The sequence below is a fragment of the Phlebotomus papatasi genome, chromosome 1, assembly GCF_024763615.1.
Source record: "Phlebotomus papatasi isolate M1 chromosome 1, Ppap_2.1, whole genome shotgun sequence".
Taxonomy (NCBI): domain Eukaryota; kingdom Metazoa; phylum Arthropoda; class Insecta; order Diptera; family Psychodidae; genus Phlebotomus; species Phlebotomus papatasi.
Window position 1 is genome coordinate 1,133,746 of NC_077222.1, and position 23,753 is coordinate 1,157,498.

Below are 23,753 nucleotides of genomic sequence, written 5' to 3' on the forward strand. Positions count from 1 at the left end.
TTTTAATAAGCTCTAATTCAAAAAGATTGTATTAAAATCGGATTTCTTTTTGGAAATTTTTGTTCCTTGCGTAAGAAACCGTTTCATTTTGGGGATTATCTTATACAAATTAATGGATTGGTTGATATGATTTCAATTTTTTCCCATTTCTTATTAAAATCCTGGCTTATTATACTTAGCTTGAATTGAAAAATTATATCCTCTTTAAAGCTCTCTAGCAAATAAAAAGAAATCCCAAAACATAAAATATTAACCAAAATCTTTAATAATATGACTAATTTATAAAAAGAATCCAATATCAGATCTCTAAAAGTAGGGGAGATTGGGGCAAAACTTATCAAAATTTCAATGACTTTCATGAGCTCTGAGAAAACTTAAACGTTTTATAATGAGCATATTCGTATAGGAAATTTACTGCTCTACAACATTGCATAAGACTATTTTCCTCTATCTCGAAAGAAATGTGATTTTCCAATCATTTTCTAAAAGTCGATTTTGTGGAGATTCTCAAAATTGCTGGGTCAAATTTTGTCAGTCTTCGGATAATTTGTGACGTTTTACTTTCGCAAACGTTAAAAATATCAAATAGACATATTTTTATAGGAAATTTATTCCTCTACAACTTTGTGGAAGATAATTTTTCTCTATCTTAACGAGAAATGTGCTTAAATTGAGCTACTCAGTATTAATATTTTCTGTAAGCCAAATATTTCAAAAATAGGGCTCAAAATTTAATTATTTTTTTTTATTTTACATAATTCTTCCTCGAATTCCTTGAAACTTTGTAAGTTTAAGAAGGTTCATGAAGGCTATCTATAATAAAAATTTCAAGCCTCAGTCTCTTTCATTTTAGAAAACAGTGAATATTGAAATTTTCGTTTTGACAAATTTTGCCCCAGTCTCCCCTAACAATAAAAAAGCTAAAAATTTTCCTCAGTGTTTAACTTTAAGAAGTTCAATCCTGAAGGACTTTCAGCATTTTAAGGATCACTTATGATGCAAAAAAGGTCGCATTTAAATAATTTTGCATTTTTCTTTATTCTACTGAGCCTTTTTGGCGCAACTGGAGATTCCTTCGAGGATGATTGATAGGAAAAAATCTCAGTAAGAGCATTTTTATTGTCTTGCCACCTCCGGACAAGGAAAAAAAAAGAACGTCTCATGCTCTGGCCAGCAAATAATCATAAGTCCACCCCCGCACACGAAGGGTGAGAAACTGTGACGCAATTCATTATTCTCTTGAAATATTTTTCCTTCGTTAAAGGACCTGTCGTCGACACATTTTAACATTTGTCATATTAGAGAAAAATAAAACATTTCATATTTGAATAATATAAAATGGTCGGTGTTATAAAAATGCTGCTTGGGAAAAACATCATTAATCATTTAAATGGTTTTTTTCGGGAGATTTTTTTTTTTAAACATTTCCTCACAGATATTTTTCCTCCATTCTCTGACTGCTTATTTCTATGAAAACTTGCCCCTCAATGGCTTTTAGGATGTCTGACGGAGGAAAATACAAGTTGATTTCATCGGTCTTTCTCCTACCCAAAAAGGAAAACCCTCTGGAATTTTTCAAAGTTACAGAAATGCAGATTTATTCATACGCTAGAATGAGTGTAATTCTGATAAATTAATTGTGTATGTTTCTTGGGTTCTCTCACCCTCAAAAAGTGTTGTCAAACAATTTTTCTTCAAAACTCAACCCCTAGCTGTTATTCCTTAAAGAAAAATTCTTCTGAAGAAAATATCGTCACAAAGCTTAATAATTCTCAAAATGGGTTCTTTCGTTGAAATTGAATTGGTAAGATGAAGAGATGGCTTATTAACCATATCCCTATAAAAAATTGCGTCGTTTGGTAGTAATTTCCATGGAGTTACAGTGGAATAGTCTACCTTTCTGCGTGAACGTTTTCACGTCTAAGTGGTTCAATAAAGGAATATTGACATTAAAATTCCATAGACAATTCATTAGAATTCTACAGGAATTACCACTGACATTTCGTTGGAATTATTTAAGACATTTCCTTATTTCTCTTGATATTCCTTCGGAATTACTACGTGAAATTCCTCAGAGGAGAATTCATTAGAATTCTACAAGAATTACCAGTGACATTCCATTAGAATTATTTAAGAAATTTCCTTATTTCTCTTGATATTCCTTCGGGATTATCATGTGAAATTCCTCAGAGGATAATTCGTTAAAATTCTACAGGAATTACCACTGACATTCCATTGGATTTATTCAAGAAAGTTCTTTATTTCTCTTGATATTCCTTCGGCATTACCATGAGAAATTCCTCAGAGGAGAATTCGTTAAAATTCTACAGGAATTACCACTGATATTCCATTGGAATTATTTAGAAAATTTCCTGATTTCTCTTGATATTCCTTCGGCATTACCATGAGAAATTCCTCAGAGAATTCGTTAAAATTCTACAGGAATTACCACTGATATTCCATTAGAATTATTTAAGAAATTTCCTGATTTCTCTTGATATTCCTTCGGGATTACCATGTGAAATTTCTCAAAGGAGAATTCGTTAAAATTCTACAGAAATTACCACTGCCATTCCGCTGGAATTATTTAAGAAATTTCCTTATTTCTCTTGATATTCCTTCGGGATTACTACGTAAAATTTCTCAGAGGAGAATTCTACAAGAATTAACTGTGACATTCCATTAGAATTATTTAGGAAATTTCCTTATTTCTCTTGATATTCCTTCAGGATAACCATGTGAAATTCCTCAGAGGGGAATTTGTTAAAATTCTACAGGAATTACCACTGATATTCCATTAGAATTATTTAGGAAATTTCCTGATCTCTCTTGATATTCCTTCGGGATTACCATGTGAAATTCCTCAGAGGAGAAACTTCCGTTTCCAAGGCAACTTCCAGATTTAATAGTGGAAGCCCCCCATCCGTTGAAGTCTAAGGAGACTACTTTGTTTATCCGCCGACTCTTGTTATAGGGTATTATCGTTTTTGGGAAGTTATATAGAAAACCACCTGTAACTAGAGTCAATGGAAGGCCTCCGAAAAAATCATTAATTATCTCTGGTAATCCCATTTGAATGGGTTCATGCGATCGGCCTTCGGCTTTCTGATTTTTCTATTATTCTCGCCCATTGAGGAGTCTTTTCGATGGCACATGAGAAAATAAACAAATTAATACGGAGTGCTGTTGATGGAAGAAAAGGCTGCCGAGGATATAAATAGTATATACCAACTAAAGATTCTTCCAAACTAAAACTCAATAGACACCAAGAGATGAACTTTTTAAAAAAAAAATCCTCCCGATCATTTTTCAATTTCTCTCCAACTTCTTTTCCACCGCCAAACAATAATTCTACCAAAAGAAAAAAAATCCCTCTAAGCCGCTAAAGGTGATAAGTTCCGTTTTCACTAGACTTCAGATCCAAGAAGAAGACTGATGAACGCCAAACCGCAATGTTAAGCCACTTGAAGAGGTCACAATGATGGTTAATCATTATTATTTAGTCATCTTTCTTGTTTCACCAAACAATAGAATCAATCTCAATAGATCAATATGGTGAAAAATGCAGAAAATTCCCACGAGAGCCGGGAAATCAGTCATTGAAACATTTTCAGTAGCAGAATACTCGCCAATTAGCATTTTGGTTTAAGAAGAAGAAAAAAATAAGAACCAATACTATTGATGTTCGTTTTTGCTAAAGATGCGGCTAAAATTATCATTTGTTGTTCACTGCCATTCACTTTTGCTTTGAGTTTAGTCACAAAAGAACTTGTCGAATTTTTTCCTTAACTATTGCATCCTCAATTAAACCAATGTAATATATTAATTTATTTCAAAACGATTTAACATTGAAAGCAATTACTTAGTGTTTTGATTTTTTTTACAAGAGGAAACAATAACAAATCACTCAAGAATTCAAACTAAGTTGTTTAATATTTAGTGACTAGAAGTCATTTAACGTCAGGTAAATTGTTTCTATTTGCAATTTCAATCGCTTCTACTGATTGAGTATCGACAGTCAGTTAAGCAATATTCCTTTTAATTGCTTCCTCAATGCAAATCAATTTATGTTTTCTTGTAAAATGTTTAGTTGTGCGTGTTAATTTCCCAGAACATTGCCTTTCTGTTGAATGTACCACGAAAGAGAAACATTGTATTATCAGAGCACATTACATCTTCATAAATATGGATTTGTGTACATGTAATTTATTTGAATGGATTTTATATTTATTACGGTAACAAAGAGTTAAATCCCAAATGTGTCTTAGCTAAAATAGAAAATTATTCACTTTGTGTTAGTTCTTGTCACAACCGTTTTGTGGATTTTTTCTTTTAAAGTGAAACTTTGCTGCCGACCGGCTATAGGGACAAGTGGAGTTTGATTCTCAAATAGTGTCTTGGATAAAAGATAAATAGAATTCTATTTGCACATAATAAGCCTAATCACAAGTAGATTTTGATTCTCCAATAGTGTCTTGGATGAAAGGTAAATGGAACTTTATTTGCACAAAAAGTCGTTGAAGTTCGAAGAATTCAAATTCAATTTCGAATTTTCATACTAAATTTTTGAACAAGGTGGGGAAAATTTATCAAATGTCACACTAAAAAGCTGGCAAAAGAGTTACTCAGTGATTATGGAGTGATTAAATACTAGGGCAAGAACAGTAAGCGTCTTTGTTCTGTTTTTTCCTCACAAAAATATGAAGACCGTCACATTTTGACACTTTAACACTTCGAAATTCGAACAGGATGTATCTCAGCCACCTTGCGGAATTATCTAAAAGTAAGAAAGTCTCTTTTTTGGATCTTCAAATAGATTTTCGAATTTTTCAAGATCTACTTCTGTACGGAAAGACTCAGTGATTACGGAATGATTAAATAATGGTACAAGAACAGTAAGCATCGCTGTTCTGTTTTTTTTTTCTTTACAACAATGTGAAGACCGACACATTTTGACACTTGAGCACTTCGAAATTCGAACAGGATGTACATCAGCCACCTTGCGGAATTATCAAGAAGTAAGAAAGTCTCTTTTTTGGATCTTCAAATAGATTTTCGAATTTCTCAAGAGCTACTTGTGGATGGAAAGAATGTCGTTGATGTTAGAAGAATTCAAACTCAATTTCTATTTTTTATACTTAACTTTCGCACAAGATGGGAAAAAATTATGAAAAAATTACACTAAAATCCTAGCAAAAGAGTTACTCAGAGATTATTGAGTGATTTAGTAATGAAACAGAAGCAGTAAACTTCATTGCTTTGTGTTTGTCCTTAAAACAAAGAAAAAACCAACACATTTTGACACTTGAGCACTTCGAAATTCGAACAGGATGTACATCAGCCCTCTTGCGGATTTATCAAGAAGTAAGAATGTCTCTTTTTTCGCTTTTCAAATGGATCTTTGAATTTTTTCAAACTCTACTTGTGAATGGTAAGAATAAATCAAGGAACAGCTCGGTAGAGATTTTTACTTCAAAAGAAGTTTTTTAATAGAAAAACCCTCGTATCAATGGGCCTTTAGGGCCTTCTATTAGGCAGTATTTCGAAATGCAATCCGCTGTACTATGCATTATTGAGTTTCAGAAAATCTCCTTTAATGGTTCGTTCCTGAGATAAATATTCTCTACTGTCTGTTATAATCTCCCTAACTGTGTCTTAGCTAAAATATAGAGATTGCCAGATTTTATATTTTATTTCAAAATGTTTCGAAGTCCAATCGCAGTGCGTTTTACAAAAAAAAAGAAAGTGATTAAAAGACGTTATGCTTCATAAAAAAAGAACAGGATAATGACAAAAATTTGTGTGATACTACTTATTCGATTATAGAGAAACAATTCTACGCTTAAATTATGAATTTAATTTAAAATTATTCGTTAAATTGTAAATTTGGAGACTTTCTTAAAGGTGTTTATTGTACTTCCAGCGCCTCTAGTAGTCTAGTAGTACGTTATCAAAGCTCAAATGTTTTATAAGCTTCGTACATTTAATACTGTCTTTCGTTTTAGTCAAAAACTAACAAATTTTAGTTAATATAATCAGTTTTTAAATAAAATTTAACCCAACTGAAAAGAATTCCCTTCTGCTTAGTGTCATTTACAATAATAAGGGAGTTCTTTAATTAATTAAATTCCCCGAGCTCACGGAAGCGATTTACGCGGGGAAAAGTAGTCCCAAGCAATATTTAGTGTATTTAATTGTTATGTTGCTGTGAACCTAATCTTATTCGCTATAGAGATTTACTCGCGGTGCGTTTGTGGTGACTTCTTGCTGGAGGGATGCGCGCACTCCAGTAAATTGATATGCATTAAAAAGCGCACATCCGAGATTTATACTTTGGCAAAACACTGAACCACCGCACTTTCATCAAATGCGATTTTGATTGCTCCATTTGCATATTTTCCCTTTAATACATTTGTGCCATTGTGGTCCGAGGGGGGCCCTATCTGCAGGCTCTTTAATGCCTGGCACCCTCTGCCTGGATTTTCCCGAGAGAAAGAGAGCGAGTGGTTGAGGGCAGAAATTAGTACGAGGGATTTCCATTGCTCTTCTGTTTTGGGGTGTGTGAAAAACCATTTTTTTGTTGACCCAGAAATGGCACAACAACCAAGAAAAAAAATAGTCCAGAGGAAAGAGGCAGCTTCGAAAAAAAACTGCGTGTGAAGCAGGAAAAGAAGAAATCAATCATTTGTCCTCACATGCCTCAAACTTTTCCCCCATCCCAAATTTCCTCTTGCAGTACAGAAAAAAACTCCTCGGAAAAGAACAACTTGGACAGAGTTGAGAAAAAAAGGGTAGAAAAGTGTTGCGACTTTGCAAAATGCTCGATTGTGCGACTATAAAAATTGATTGGATAAATGGATGAATAAAGAAGCTTTCTAGTCCAACATCTTATGTTCTAGTTTTTCGGAAAGTTTCTTCTGTTGCGTACTTTTACATATTTTCCGATTTAGAAACGTTTTGAACCGATTTATAAATCACCTCAAACTCCACCTAAAATGGAGCATAAATCAAAGAAATAAATTCATCGATCCATTTCAATTGGAATTTATTTAAATGTGTTCTGTGTTCAAAGACCTTCCAAATAAATTCATATTTGTCTCAATCGATTGAAAAACGCAATTGTCAGATCATTTTCCTTTTCAGTTCGAAAAAAAAACCAAAAAAACTGGCGCCATTTTCGAGATAAACAAAATGGGTTTTGCAGGTTTCCCAAATCCTCGGGTTGCTATTCATAGCTTGACCTCTAAACGCCCTTTAAATGGACGGATATATAATATTAACGTCCGTTCGTCCGATTCCTGAAATTACACCAACATAAAACTCCTTAGACAATCTGTAATAAAAATCTCGTATTTTTGACAAATTGAACGATTACTATATTGCTATCACCTTGAAGTTCGAGCAATAAAACTTGTGTTCTTGTCCCAGAGTTGTCTTTCAATAATTTCTTTAACTCTGCGATGTCACATTTCACTCTCCGGCGTGACACGCATTCTCGAGGAGTATCGCGTCTCTCGCCACCATATGCCCCACACTCCCCTAAACGCCCGGATGCGGTCTGGCTTTTTCATTGTGGCGGTTTTTCTTGGCGCACGAACGATGGGGATTTTCATATCTATTTTGGAGGCAGTCAATGATGAGAGATAATTGAGCTCATCATTGGCACAAGTGCCAAAGGGCCCCTCATCCCCCTCACCATTCTCTTTTTTTTTTCAATTGTGAAACATCCTCTTAAATCTTCGATATATTTTTAGACATAAATATTTTCTTGGACACACGCACATAATATGAAACATTTTAACCTAGGATCACACTCTGTAAACACTTCATGAACTACACAACAATAACATGAAAATTATTTATGAAAGCAACTGGCAATGGCCATACACGACTTTCATTGAAATAATTGAAATATTTGAATTTCGTAATGTTATAGATATAGAGCTTCATAAAATATTTAAAGTTTGTAGAGCGTTTAGAGTTTGCAGAAGTACCAAAGGAGGTGCTAGAGTCGCTAAAATAAAATATTTAACTAAAACTTTATTACATAAAATATTTTAGGACTATCCGATTTACTGATAAAAATATGTACTAAGGGAAAGTGCTCTTCCTTCGAACGTTCATACCTTCGAATAATGTGTATTTCTTTTGTTTTTCGTAAGATATTTACACGAAATTATCACAGAATTATCAACAATTGATGACAAGCCAACTAATATTTAATAGAAATGTATAATTCTCTTAGAAAAAGTAAAAGAAAATTCACATTATTCGAAGGTATGAACGTTCGAAGTGAGATTACTTTCCCCTAAATATTAAAATATATATTAAATTTTGTGTATTAAAAATGTTTTGCCATGTCAATAAGAAAAGTTTGTCAAAAGGATGTTCTATACAGAATGTGATAATTCTTTTTTTTAATTTGAAAAACAACATCCTTTGACAAACTCCCAATAAGATCCAGCTGAACATTTTACAAAACTCCTTTTCTCATACACAGAAGAAAACATTTCGTAGAATTGTTAATAAATGTTTATGAATTCTTATCGATGACTTACGAAATGTAACGTTCAATCCTCAAAAAAGGTTCGTAAAAAAGTTTGTGCTTTTCACAAACATTGTTTGCAACCATATCACTTGATGAACATTTCTTGTTCTTTTACAAACATTTGTAAATGTTCGTAAACACATTTACAAATGTTCATAAAATTTTCTCATTTGTCCATAAAGTTTGGCTAGACGAACAAAAATGTATCAAAATTTTTTTTATGAAAGAACAAAAAATGTTCGTTAAGTGATCATGTTACAAAGAATGTTTGTGAACAAGTACAAAATTTTACGAACTTTTTTCTGGATTAAACGATTTACGAGCATTTCGAAAGGCACCAATAGAAATTCACAGAAATTTGCGAACAATTTTGCAAAATATTTTTTTTTCTGTGTGTAATAAATACTATTTTTATCTAAAATATTGCAGTATAATGACCAGGGCACAACAATTTTTGTTTGTAAACATGTTTTCAAAACTTTGTATGAAAGTGAGCAAGATGACTAGATTTATGCCCAACGCATAATAACTTTAGTTTTATAAACATGTTTTTGACATTTCAGTGTGAGTGAGTGAGATCAAAATCTAGTCATCTCACTCACTCTCATAGGAAATTCTGAAAACATGTTTACAAACAAAAGTTAGTGTGTGCTGGACATAAGATATAGAATTATTATGTTTAGGGTTAGTTTGTGTACTTAATTTTCATTTTTTCACACCAATAATAACATAAATTTATTAAGATATTAGTTAAGTAATTTAATTTACATCTTGTGAAATACTTTTTAAATTTAAACGTCTAAATTTAGAACATTCATGTAAATACAGAAAATTTGGATTTTTGACAGAATTTTCTTTAAAAAAAATACTACACCACGTTTACTCTTGTAGAATAAATTGTGATTCAGGTAAAAAAAAATTCTACCATTCAAGTACGAGTTTAAAAGACTCTGTCAAAAATTGCAATTTCCTTCAAAAAAACAATTTTTTGACGAAAATTGCTCGTAATGTGTAGATGGCTTAACTGATCGGCTAAGAGGAAATATTTAGTTTTTTGATATCAGACGAATATTACTCTGAGAAATCTTATCCACAGAAAAGTATCTCTCCTTCAAAAAACCGTCTCCAAAAGTCAGGTACCAATGGCTGAAGTTTTAAAATTTTGAAATGAAAATTTCAGAAAATATAGCTAAAATGGTGTTATTTTATATGCCTGTAAGCTCTAATTAAGTAATTTTTTATTTTGTCGATAACTGTAAAAAATAGTCTTTTTTAAAGTCTGCGAAATCCATGTTACCCCTTAATAGGGGCCACTCTTATTATTTAAAATAATCTATGTTCTTTTCTGTATCAATAATTTCTCTAATAGTCTAATTTTATTCATTTAAATCCAGTTAATAAAATACAAAGTAAATAAATTTGTAGATTAAATACATTTTAACATAACTACTTCCAATAGAACTATCGGTATTGTATTTCAATTTGGGAAACAGCAAATAATTTCCGAAATAACACAAATTCCGGAGACAATTAGCATTTTGTCTATATTCGCGGATACTATCAGGAGCAAAATGTGCTGGAAAATTGATGAAATAGAGAGAGAGAGAAATGAGGTGAAATTGGGGGTGGTTGGGAAATCCCATCCAGACTCCATTGAGGAAGCAAACGCAGCGGGACTGTTGCGTGTAATTAGTGGAGGTTGACACGCTAACAAATTGACGTGTTTTTACTTTCTTACAAAATTAATTATCATCAACTTTAACCCATGAGAGTCGTGTGAAAGAAGACTCTGCAAAAAAAAATCACTAAAAGACCTTCTTCTCTGGCAAAAAAGGTTTGTTAAAAGTTTGTCAAAATGTTCTCCATCGAAAATGTTTTTCTAAAATCTATCTCGATATTGATACTTTTCACCTTCAGAGTGATACAATTTTCTCGCTCCAGGGAAATTCCTCCACGGAAGATTGACGACGATGAGAGATGAGAAAATTGTCATAATTCATGCTAGCAACACAATTCCCCCAAAAAGATGAATCTCAGCCGAGTGGATGATTCCGCAACATTGCGATTGTATTCCATTCCGGGGTTTGGTGTTTTTCCTGCCATGGAATTTATCTTTTGGGATGCCAAAGAGCATCTGTCCCGGATGCTTTTCCGTCAAGGTGGGAAATCATCCCCAAGCGTGTCTTGCGATCGCTTCAGCATTCAAATGAGGTGATTCCCTCCTGGAAATTTCCGATTTTCGTGGGAAGAGCAAGCACAAAAGGGGTGTCATCACCGGGTCTTGTGGCCCGATAGTTTGTCGGAGTGTTGGCTCTTGTGCTCCAACTTCCTCGATAAGGCCACCCCAGTAACTTATGGCACTTCCATCCCTTCTGTACTTTCCTCTGTCACAATCGCTGTTGCTAAATTTTCCAAAATTTTAGGGAAAAGTAGAATTCGGGAAAGTTTTTGGCAATTTTGGAAATAATTGTATATGAAATTGTTGAGACTTCATAAACTTATTATTATTATTCATTTATTTCATATCGAATACTACTTTTGAGCTAGAGCTCTTGAAAGCAACATTTTCAATGTTTGTGTGATAGCGGCCACCGCCGTCTTAGCGCTGATAACCAACCTTCAGAGCAAATCGGTGGAAAACTCTTTTTCAGGTTGTGAAACCTTTGTGTATTTTTTTATCTGAGTTCTAAAGGTTCCAAAATATTTTTCATATTACAGCCTGTCATTAACAAAACATTTGTAATACTTATTAATAATTCGTAAGCATAACACTATGCAACACGGTTTTGCTAACGGAGATCTCACATGGTACGTTTGATAGAGTCAAGTCCCCTGATTAAGAATCTGGTCTTGGTTTTGCTCCAACACGTAACATTTCTTTTTATTAATACTTTTATATTTTTTCTGCTTTGCCTTACATTATCCGTTATATCTCAGGTTCTAGTGAACAGAACTTAAAAAGTGTGGGTCCGTTAGAAAGCTCATTAGCTGTGCTTTAATTTTGATAATTACAAAAAACTTTGTAAAACCACTCCTTCAGAGTGTAAAATTGAAGTTTCTCTAAAAATTACCAAAAAAAATGGTCTTAAAGTGAGGTTTTAAAAATTTGTATAAAATAAACTAAACAAAGTATTAAAAATTCATTGACACCAGGCGATAGGCAACACTTAGGACTACAATTGAAAAAATGAAAAGTTTTCGCTACTCTAAATGGAAACGTCATTGTTTTCATAATAAATACAGTACTAAATTACTATAATTATATATTTTCTATAACACAGTTTCATTATTTAGTTAATTTTGATCCAAATATACCGAAATCCATTCATATTTACACATTTTAATTTGTTAATTCCTCAGAAACTTAAAAGTGTACCATTTCACCGTCGAAAATGAAAAACACAATAAAGTGACTGTTGTTTATTTGTTTTGTTTAACATTTATGTCATATTTCTGGCTAATTTTAGTTAAATTAAGTGCTAATCTTTATTGAAAACGCGGTACGTGAAGCTTTCAAATGAAATAATTACCTATTTCGTGAACAAAAAGGGTTTTTCTGAAGTGTGTGAAAATGCTTCAATTGGAAACCCCGGAAATATGATTTTTTGGAGAGATTTTCTTATTGTTTTAAATGCGAAAGGATAAAAGACCGGGAATAAGAACAAATCATACACTCAAGAGCAACTCACTAAGGTTTTTCAAGCCTTTCGTCGCGGTTTCACTTACACTATTTGTGTCTAATTAGAAACTTTCCCTTGTCTCCATTTGGATTAATTTGTTTCCAATAGAAGCATTTTACACTCGTGTATTTTTCTTGCATTTATGAAGTTTTCAAATTATATTTAAATAATTTTCACTAAACAGTAACATTCTAAAAGAGTTAAGGAGCAAATTTATGTAATTCTCTTCAGAAAAATATGAACTTAATGTGTTGAATTTTCTGTAAAAATTAAAGCGTCTGGAAAAAGTTTTGAATTAGGACATTTATCCTAATAAAAAAAAATAGAATTCATTCAAGTCTATTAAAAAGAACTTTTTATATTCAAATGAATTCAAGTAAACTTTCGTTAAAAAGTACGCAAAATAAATCGTCAGAAGTTTTCTTCTTCTTTGTCTATATGACGAAGATTTGTAGTATTAATTATTTTCTACTGAGGTTGTATTATAGATGATTCCTAATATTCTTAGGAATTATGTATAATTATATTATACAGAATAAATACTTAAATTTATTCAATAATAGATTCTAACCTACGTTATGTTTAGATTTTAAACTAAACTAATATAAATTGCCAGATCTAGTAATCTTTAGTAATTAAATAGTCTTAAACACTGTGAAAAAAAGAGGCTACGATTAACTTTTTTTCGTCATAACTTCAACACTTTTCGCGTGTAAAAATATATCAATATTTTTTAATGTTAATTTTGCATCTTTTGAAGGTAAAATCAACATGAAAAAGGGTAACTTTAACCCATAATACACCTAAAAAGGGTAATATTTACACCGTTTTCGGATCAATACTGCAGGGTAAAATTAACATTTCCGGAATGTTATTTTAACTTTTTCGGATTTCTCTCAGTGAAGCATTGTTGGTGGAATAAAGAGATAGACCTATCTACCTGTATTCCAAATTATGTAAATATCGCTTTTTGAAATCCTTCATTGAAAATTTCGTGTGAAGAGAGAAACTTTCAAGTGTTCATTCCTCTTCTCTGTGAAGAGCATCCCTTGAAAATGATAACACATTCAGCCATGTGGTGTTCTAAATAGTTTCTATCTCTCACATGGAGAGGTTTACCCATCAATTTTGCCGAGAGGGTGAAAATGTGTGGCATTCGATCGATTAGTGCAATAAATGGCATTGCAGAAGATCCCATTCGCACCAAACACTCATCCATTAATCATTCTGCTCTGCTCTGGAAGCTGAAGAATCAATTTAAGAGTTATGCAAAATTTCCCACATTACAGCTGAATTTGTCGCAGAAAATGGACTACCGCGTCGTCTCCGGACCGCCTACACCAACACGCAGCTGCTGGAGCTGGAGAAGGAGTTCCATTTCAACAAATACCTCTGCCGTCCTCGACGAATCGAAATAGCCGCCAGTCTGGATCTCACGGAGAGACAGGTGAGTGTGACAAGTCATCCCCCAGATCAGGAGGTCAAATTCACAGCCATAAACAGATAATATTTTGCCTGGTTTAATTCTAAACTCGGTCAGCAATATTGAAAAAATATTTTCAAACACCACAAAGTTAAAACCATTTAGAAGCAAGATAACTAAAACCAAATGAACCAGAATAGGGCGTACCAAAGAAAATAACTAATCCGGATCTAGATCATAAATTTATGAAAATTGAGAATAATAAAATTTTCTCTGACTTGTGGTTAGTTGAACCTAAAAGTAAATTAGTAGATTCTACTATTTCAATGTTTTACTGCGATATTTGTACTACTTGCCTACTTGGTCAGTAGAATAATTCATGGTAATTAGTAGTATTCAATATTTTGTTTCTTATGTGTACTATAAATTGTTAAGATAGTTTGAAAAGCTAAATATTGAGTCTCACAAAGAAATCCACAACAAAGAAATCAGGAAAAAAATTTTAAGCCATGTGAAACCCTAGACCAATTGACAAAGAAAATTCTAGATTTGACCACTGAAGAAGGCTTGGAGTCCGAGCCGAAAGCTTTGGATAAAATCGTCTTTTTCTAAGCTACCCTATCCCTCGACGCTCACCGGTTCTCTATTATTGAAAAGCCAAATAAATTCATTGAGCTTAATACACCTTTAAAGATTCCCCAGAAAAGCTGTGCAAACCATTGTGAGGATGCGTTGACCTCGAGGCAGACCTAGGACAAGGTGGTTGAAACAAATTCAGAATCTTACCTTGGAACGCCTTGGTATCGAACCCGAACATCTTCCTGAAGTAGCGGAGGATCGACAAGCGTGGGCTGCTAATTTGGATGTCATGGGCCCGCGACCCCGATAGGGATAAGCGGTTAAAAATGATAATGATGATGATTAATACACCTTTTAAAAACCCAATAAATTTTATCAGAGATTTTTTAATGCAACAGAAACTAAATAACGAAATGTTTGAAAAGTATTTCATTTAGATTTACGTATATCCACTTTATAGTTTTTTGAAAATTTTGTGCAATATAAGTCACATTTTCACATAGCATTTTGACCATTGACATAAACAATTTTCATTTGATGTTTATTCGGTTTCAAATGGTTCTTGCACGTCTCTGTTCTAGAATATCTTCGCGATTTGAAAAACTCCAAAAATTATTATCAACTTTCAACAAATATAAGAAACCCTTATTTCTGGACATTTTCAGGTTAAAGTTTGGTTCCAAAATCGTCGGATGAAGCACAAGAGACAGACACTGTCCAAGACCGACGACGAAGACTCCAACAAAGACGGTTTAAAAGGTGATGATGACAGTCAACCTTGTAGTAAGTTGTGATCCACAGTGAATATCAATGGACATAAGCAGAATTTTCTTTCTTCTTCCAGACTCCAACTCAAAGAAATCCTGCCAAGGGTGCGAACTTCCATCCGACGATATTCCTGACTCCACGTCCAATTCTCGTGGCCACAACAATAACACTCCAAGTGCCACAAACAACAACAATAATCAAAATTCAAACAGTGGTAAGGCATTTTGTTAATCAATAGCACCAGGCTATTTTTTCCAGAAGGTCAAGGAGAATCCTCTCAAATATTCATTTAGCCTCACTTACTGCTAAAAGATGTATCAATTAAAGATGGAGTCTTTCTGCGACCCCTTCGAATCTTATGAAATTCTTACAGAAATAACTGAAAATTCTTTTTCGACATTTAGTCTATTATTATGTTTTTTTTCTGTTTCAAATTTTGCCAAATTGACGACAGATGATTTCCTGCAATTGAGTTAGAGGAAAAAAAACTGTAAAGTCGCGAGAGTTGCCTTTTGGAGAGAAAGAAACGCGTGTGACTAATGTTTAATGAGGGACTTTTCTCATCCGCAGCAACACCAAATTCCAGCAGCTTGGATCTCGGAACGCCGACCAACAACGGGGTCGTTTCTAACGGAATCAACGCAACGAGCATCATCAGCGCGGATTCCAGCGTGGCGTCAAGTGTTAGTCTCGATGATGACGACGAGGCTCCGTCCAAGGTGAAGAAGAAAGATGAAAATCACGTGAGTGTTCCAGTATTTGGGGGTAGAAAAGGTGGGATCGACTTTGACAACAGAGTTGTCCACAAAGTAGATTAGAGATAGAATAGCGTCAAAAAAGAGATTCAATTTGTTCGCTCAGTGAATAGTATGGTAAGGGTTGATTTTGCCACCCAGCTGTTCGTACGCTTTTCTCTAATTCTAGGACTTAAGAATACTCTTCACTGATCCTTTCTACTATGTTCGATCGATAAAGTAAATACGTTAGACTCTCGCTTATCCGTGGACTCTTTTTCCGGGTGATATAAAAAAGTCCATGAGACAGTTGAATTTTTAAATTGTCCCCATTTTAGGGTTTTTTGTTAAAGCAACTGTACTCTATCTACTGTAATAAGTTCTTACTGTAACTTTTTTGGACAGTACGCATGTTTAGACAGAACATCGATTCAGTCAGGTCAGGATTCACTTCACAAATTTTCAATTTAAACAAAAAATCGTTGGATTTAAAACAATTTGGATTTGGATTCAAAATTCGTGCCACATTTCGGTCCCGCTCTCATAGATAAGCAAAAGGTGTGGCAAAACTACCCCTAGAGGTCAAAATCACCCGCAAAGTACAATAAATATTCGAAAAAAATTAGGAATACTTTACGAAATGTAGAGGAAATATTTCTCTGTGCCAATATTTAATATACATAATCCAGGGGCCTCTCGACATTTCATTTTTCCATACGTTTTTGCATAGAGGCATTGAAGACTATTGGCAAGTCTTTTCCTAAAGAGAATTGACTTATCAGTCTGATATCTTCTGAAATCGTGCATTAAAAGCTATATCTAAAAATACATATTTCATTATTCTCGCCGAAATAATACAAGAACTGCGAGCAACTTTGTTTAAGATGCGGTGCAATATCTGCAAAATTTTTACAAGGAGAAGTGAAAAATAGCTTCACTTTTTACTACGCTTCATGAGCCCCTGATATAGTCACTCTTTGGCCTTCATTTTGTTGACTATAGTAAACGGTAACTGTGACGTCCCCACGACAGTAAACTTACATCAATTTTGATTGACGTCAAACTATATTATTTTGAGGCATCTACTGCCTCTACGCATTGGAAGCTATTTGTGTCAAAAATTGTATTTTTGACAGAATTTTGACGCTTCCACCTACAGAAGCGCAGTCAATCTCGTTCAGAGAAGCAAAGTTTTACAAATATTGCTCCCAGTGTGGAAGCCTGGAATAAACTTTAATTAAAACAACATTTTTCTTAAACGTGCATTTCTCTGGGTGTCTTTTTAAAAAAAAATTGGATGGGATAATCATTTTCAGTCAATAAATTAGTACACTGATTGGTAAAAAAAAGTCAAATAAGTCAGTAATGTCTTCTGCACACCTTTTAGCTCAGTATAATTTCATGAAATCAAAATTCACGTCGCTTTATTATTCAAAAGATTTGAATAAGTCTATTTCGGTCTCAAAAATGAGGTGAATTAAATTTAATTTGGTATGACGTTCGAAAAAAGATGAAGAAGAATGCAAAAGAGTAGAATAGTCATATGGAAAGCTTTTAAGAAACAATGGGATGTGAATTTTGACTTTATGAAATTTTCTTGATCTTAAATATGTGCTGGAGCCGTAAATAACTGAATTTTGACCACTAAAAAATTCATTTCATTCAGTAGAAAACTAATGAAGTGGTCATAAATCTTCATGCGAATTTTGCGAACTTTTCGTTCAATATTAATTGTATTTTCATTATTTTTTTTATCGAATTTGAAATTCAATTTCTGAAGTGAAATTAAATCAAATTTTGTAAAATTTGTGAATACACTTACGAATAGCTCTTCGTTATCCGGTACTTGGATATCCGGGTGACAGCTGCCAAACACTGGCAGTTGATGTATTCAAAACGTTTTTTTTTTTACGAAACGCGTAGTTTGTGCAGAGTGAATTAATGTGTTAATTTCAATTTATCAAAGTTTTTGACACACAATCGTGCTATAAAATGAAGCATAAACAAAGAAAATTCTGTTGTTTTTCTACAGATAACAAATTCACATGGCACAAAATATAAAAACCGTTGACCGGATTCAAAAAACTTAATGTCATTGTATCCCCACGTCAGCCGAATAACGAAGAGCCTTGTGTATGAATATTTAATTTGTCAGATTATGTAAATGCCTTAAAATGCACATTTCGAATGTTGTAATATCGATAACGACATAATTTATTTAAATTATTATTAAATAGTAGTTCGTGGTTCTACTACCCTATAGTTCGTGTTCTTTAAATAACAAATTGAACAAAACTCTTCCCCCTCTTCGTTTGATCTTTTAGTCAAAAACTATAAAATCTATTCCACTTTAGTTTCAACTCTGATTTTTCTTCTTTTGCAGATTGTAAAGAAGGAGGCCGTGTCCACGTCGAAGCAGTCCACCTACTTCGGCAACTACGAACTATATCGGCGCGAGAACGAAGTGTCTCCACTAGCGGGCGTGGCGGCGCCAATAGCGCCAACAAATGCGCCCTACCCCCGAGCCCAGATGGCCCAAATCAAAGGACCCCAACAGAGGTATCAAAGTGCCTCAATGGACCCAGCTTCTGGCTACTTCCCCGGCTACTACAAACAGCAGCAGCCTGAGTACTATGGGAAATATGAAATAGAATTTACGAGCCATCAAAAGCCCATGATGGGCCAACATCAAGAATATCACCAGATGAAGGGGGATTTCGGGCACAAAGTGGGCAACTTTCATCAGGGGCAAGCGTACTATCAAGAGGGCGGTGTCTCTGGCGTTCAGTATCCCCCCAATCAGTACCAAGGCTACCCCACGGACTACGATGCGTCCTCAATGGACCCATCTGTGTACTACGAACCTAAGACACAAACCAACTACTACGATGGTATGAACTACCAACAGCCCAGCGAATACCCCGCCGAGGCCTACATGACGCCACCAGCTGGCGCCACCATCCAATCCACCGACAACTGTGATAATTTCGCCACTTTCCAGCAGTACTATGAGTCTCCGAATGGGAATCAAGTCTCAGCTCCTGCCAGCCATCTCACACACCATCATGGCATTCATGCAGCGAATTTTGTAGGGACGCAAAACATGCCACAACAACAGATGGCAGCACAGACACAACATCAATACACCGGCGGTGTGAATCCCAATACGGCGAATCTGGTAGCGTTGGAAAACAGCAACAGCTCGTCGGATTTCAACTTCCTCAGCAATTTAGCCAACGATTTCGCCCCCGAGTACTACCAACTGAGTTAGTCACTTTCTGGGGCAGAGGGCCTACTTGGAATCGCTGAGGAGCCCATGGAATATTATTGTAAATTCAATGGTAATGTCCGATAAAGGGGTGGATATAACAAAGAAAAAACATTCTAATATCGTCCATGAAATCTCTCTTAAGAGAATGGATTAAAAGAATTTCACTCAAGAAGAAGGGGCATGGTCGGAAGTGGTGCACAGATACTGAAGATTTTTCATATGATAAGTATCATAAGGCAATGGTGGACACATTATCATAACATCTTCCTCTAGCACAAGAAGTTATCAATGGTACTTTCCAAAACATTACAGATAAACAGAAGAATTTTATGGAATACAAAAAATATTGAGGAAGAGATTTTAATAAAGATCTAAATATTCTGTTTATACAGACTGTAAAATAATTCTATTTTGATTTTTTTGACAGAGAAAATATTTAAATAGGTAAAAAAAAAAGTTTTCAATTAAAAAAATGCAATATTAAAAACTATTAAGGAATTGATTTTAAAAAAAATTATTTTCAATTGCAATAATGAAATAAATAAAAATGTCATGATGCTTCCACATTTTTCGATTTAACGAAATTTACAGTAGAGCCCCGCTATAGGCCATCGCTCTATAGTCCACATTTATCGACCGTTGATTTCAAGACACTGATTAAAAGATAGGTTATGTTTTTTAGTACGCGTCATGGAAAGTTGTCATAATTATTTTAATATTTTTGACAAACTTTATTGAGTATATTTGTGATAATTGTGATCCATAATGAAGAGAGCGAGGACGAGTACCACATTAGTAAAGAAAGTGGAACCCTTCGAGCAATATTAATACTAAAAGTCAATGATAATTTTAAAAAATGACATGGACTATAATGCGACCAAAGTGTCAAATCTGGAACCAAATATGGACTATAGCGGGACTCTACTGTAATCGATTCAAATTGTATCGCTTTGTCTTTTGCACAAATGATAAATTTTTTAACCTCTTTTTTTTTTAATCGCAATGTGTAAAATTGTGCAAATTTTCTATAGCAACACTACTCAATGTACCGTGCTTTGACAGCTATAGAACAAATAAACAAACTTAATCGTTTCGGCAAACCTTCTAGATCAGGAAAATTTTATTAAATAAAAATGTATATTCCTTTCTTTCTCAAACATCTTGGATATATCTGCCTTACTCATTCGCACTCTTCTTCTTCTTTTTAAAGTCATAACAAATTTAATTTAGTTTAATCCAATTTTAAGTACGCGAAAGTAAGACTGACATATGCAAAACGTTTGAGAAAATTTTGTGAATTTTGATTTCATCAAATTTTCCTGATCTGAAAGGTATAGCTACTATAGGCATAAAATTTAGTAATACAGCTAAGACAAAAAGAAATATTTTTGTTCAAAATCATACTCATTAATGGTTAGCTTATTCTTTCCATGTAAAGAAAGTAAAATTTGAATTTAATCCTAATTTAATTTGATTTGGATTAGATGAATTTCAATTTCAACCTGTCAGACTTCGTCAATTTTGCGATTTAAAATTTGGTTCAATATTTAATTTTGTTATAAACTTTGTTTATATACAATAATTTTATCACAAATCACTCTCAAATTTTCATAACAGATAATTTCCAAAATTGAAGCTAATTGAAGTACTACGGTCAAGTGTGCTAATCCGGGCGCTTCGCTATCTGGATCGTTTATGACTAATCTACTTAAAATAATATTTTTATTTTTATTTCCGTAATATAGTCACTACAGTAACACAATATAAATATTCAAGTTTGAGAAAAAGCAAAAATAATATTTTTATCCATAAAATAAGTAAGTGTAATCGACTCATTTCAATCTTGTGCCAGCTGGGTTCTTCATTAAAAATTTTCTAGCAGTGATATTTTCACTAATTGCAGCTCGTTGATTGAAAACATTTATTATTTTTTCCTTGCGAAAAAAGTATTTTAAATCGAAAGGTTTAATTAAAAGTGCATTAGCGAAAAGGCGACCCAGTTAGTGCATGCTACCTTATTTCAGTATTATCATTATTTTATAAATTCTCTTTAATATTTTTGATAATTTTTTTATATTATGTTTCTAAATGAAACAGTAAATAATTCTATGGATTTAGAAGAAGTAAAAAAAGAATTTTATCAGTCTAAAAACAAGCGTTTAAGTAGCACTCTTCGGAAAACGATCCAGTTACCCCACTTTACTATATTTAATATATTTATTTATTAAATTTATTAAATATATTTATTTATTAAATAATTGTGTCCACACATTTATCACCTACAATCTCTAAAAAATTGAGTTAGAATAACCTTATTCACATATAATTAAATAATTTGTTGCATATAAGATATTTTAATCCTGTTAATATCTCTGATTTGCTAAAATCTCGTAAGCTTTCAAACTTTAGCCAATCAGAGAGCGCAACAAGATCAAATATTTTATAGAATTAAATATTTAATTACATGTGAATAATGCTTCTTTCTTAAAACTGCTGAAAAATTCGTTATTGAAAACCTCAATGGGTTCATTTACAATAAATTACTTAGTAAAATCAATTGCCAGAATAAGACTATGCCCTCATTGATTCCGCCCCTTAAAATCGGACAAAAATTATCCTGTAAGAAAACATCAATTCTAATCTAAAAAAAAACAAACTGGAAATAGGAAAAGCAAATTTTCGATTAATTTATTGAATGTGTGAGAGAGGCGTAAGAAAAGGTTCACAAGATATTTGTATAAAGAGCAAAAAAGAAACTTAAATTATGAAGAAAACCTTACAATTTAGTATTTAAATGGATGATATGATAAGGATTTAACATAATTAACAATTGATGTGTAAAACCACGATAAACTTTATGATCAAAATATCTTTTTCGCAAGAAAAATTTGTTCATCACGGAATTCTTTCACAGGGATTTAATTTTTGCGGCAAAAAAATTGTTATGTTGAGTTTGTTGAGTTGTCCAAGTCAAAATTTTTCAATTTAGCCTTAGAAAATGTTTCTTTAATTTTTTTTCCGTGCAAGAAAAAAGCTTCAAGGATGTTTTGTTTTTTGGGGAAGTACAAGAAAATTCTCTAAGATGTAAAAATTATATGATTTTTTTTCGTTTTGAATCTCTTCTCTAGCAATGTACATAAAACCAGAAAAATAAAATAAAAGTTAGAATAAAATTGACGATGATATTGTTCGGCTTATTCTCCCCCTGATTTTTTTTCCACCCTCAATGGTACATAGAAGAACAAAATACATGCCTTTCAACATAATATCCCGAACATTTACACGAGAGGAATATTTTTATGGACAGCATACATACGCATTGTAGGTGACAGAAAGATAGATCGGTCTTTAGCTGTCCAGCATCCATATGGGTTTTCCTCTGGCAGCAGCGTCTCAATGGAGAGAGCTCTGGGACAGGTACAGGGTGCTTCAGGCCACCCCTCACTGAGTCCTTCAAGATTAAAATATCAACGAGAAACTGCTGGAAATTCCCTCTTTTATTTCCCATTCTACTAAACATCACCTCTTTCTCGTCCATCAGAGGAAAAAAAAGCACGAGCATCTTTCAAATGTCGCACAGGAAGCATTTGAAGAAAATATACAGAAGTAGAAAAAAAAATAGAAGTGTTATTTAACATCCAAAGCCCAGAATCACAAATGCGAGAGAGCAAACTACTGAATAAGAGTTTGAACATTGATTTTGACATTGTCGGTGAAATTTTTAGATTGATCACTTTTCTTCCATCACTAGTCGGATTATATTACCATTTCTATACCAATGCAACTCACACTCCAAACATTATTTAGCGCTCCTTTTCATCCCCGCACTTTCCTCCCAAGAAATGAGTTGCTGATATTAAAGATTGGGATACTACAAGGGAACTTATCCCAATCATAACAAGAAAAGAACATCCCAAGAGGCAATTGATAGCCAAATAATGGTTTTCCATAAAATAAAAGAATTGAAAACGCAGATTCATTCCGCCAGTATCTCTATGGGCGATTTTCCTTTTAATTTTTTGTAATTTCCCATTTTGAAAATACGTTTAAATTACCAATTGCAAACTTCAGAAATATACAAATCCATGATTTGTCTATCAAATTACATCAAAATAAAACTGGGTTAAAAAGATTATTAGAACGTATTTGACCATTTTGAGTTACTTTTCCAAACGTGTCAAGAAACTTTTGACCGATGAAAAATGGTTAATTTTAAGAAAACAAGTATTTTTGAAATAAAGCAAAATTAGCTATTTCTTTTTTTTTAAATACATAAATTACTCTATGGATTACAGGCAACTCATTTTCAAAAAAAAATTAAGAAAGTTACCTTTTTTATTATTTTTCACACCTGGTTTCTCCAACATAGATTTTTCAATAAACTTTTGGCCGACATTTTATGAATTGCATGGCACGAAAAAGAATATTCAAAAAAAAAATATACATAAAATGTAAAATATTTTCTATTATTACAAATGAAACGATTTTTAAAAAAGCAAATTTTAGATAATTGATAGATAAATAGATAAATTTATTCATCAATAATGCTTTTGAAGTACTATGTCGTTTTAATGAGATCCCGTGAAGTTTTCAGCCTCTACTGCCGTCTTAGCGTAATATATAAATATTTTCATCCAGAATTAGATACATAGATAGATAATAATGTTAATTTCATGTCATAAGAAATAGAATTCTCTTTTTGACTATATAATAACAATTTTTTTATACTTAATTCTAATTAAATTTCGAG

The 23,753-nt window shown here is 33.1% G+C and overlaps 1 protein-coding gene across 2 annotated transcripts in view; it reads left to right on the forward strand.

The window, feature by feature from the left end:
• Positions 1-21,659, forward strand: part of LOC129799834 (homeotic protein proboscipedia) — a 68,182-nt gene extending 46,523 nt beyond the window's left edge. The window contains exons 2-6 of one of the 2 annotated variants that reach the window (XM_055844075.1): positions 13,533-13,675; positions 14,896-15,013; positions 15,075-15,212; positions 15,569-15,741; positions 18,116-21,659. In XM_055844075.1, the coding sequence (XP_055700050.1) occupies positions 13,533-13,675; positions 14,896-15,013; positions 15,075-15,212; positions 15,569-15,741; positions 18,116-19,003 (1,460 nt within the window). In that variant the 3' untranslated portion in view covers positions 19,004-21,659. Of the gene's footprint in view, positions 1-13,517; positions 13,676-14,895; positions 15,014-15,074; positions 15,213-15,568; positions 15,742-18,115 lie in introns of both variants that reach the window. The other variant, XM_055844074.1, reaches the window with a different exon arrangement.
• The last annotated feature ends 2,094 nt before the right edge of the window (positions 21,660-23,753 follow it).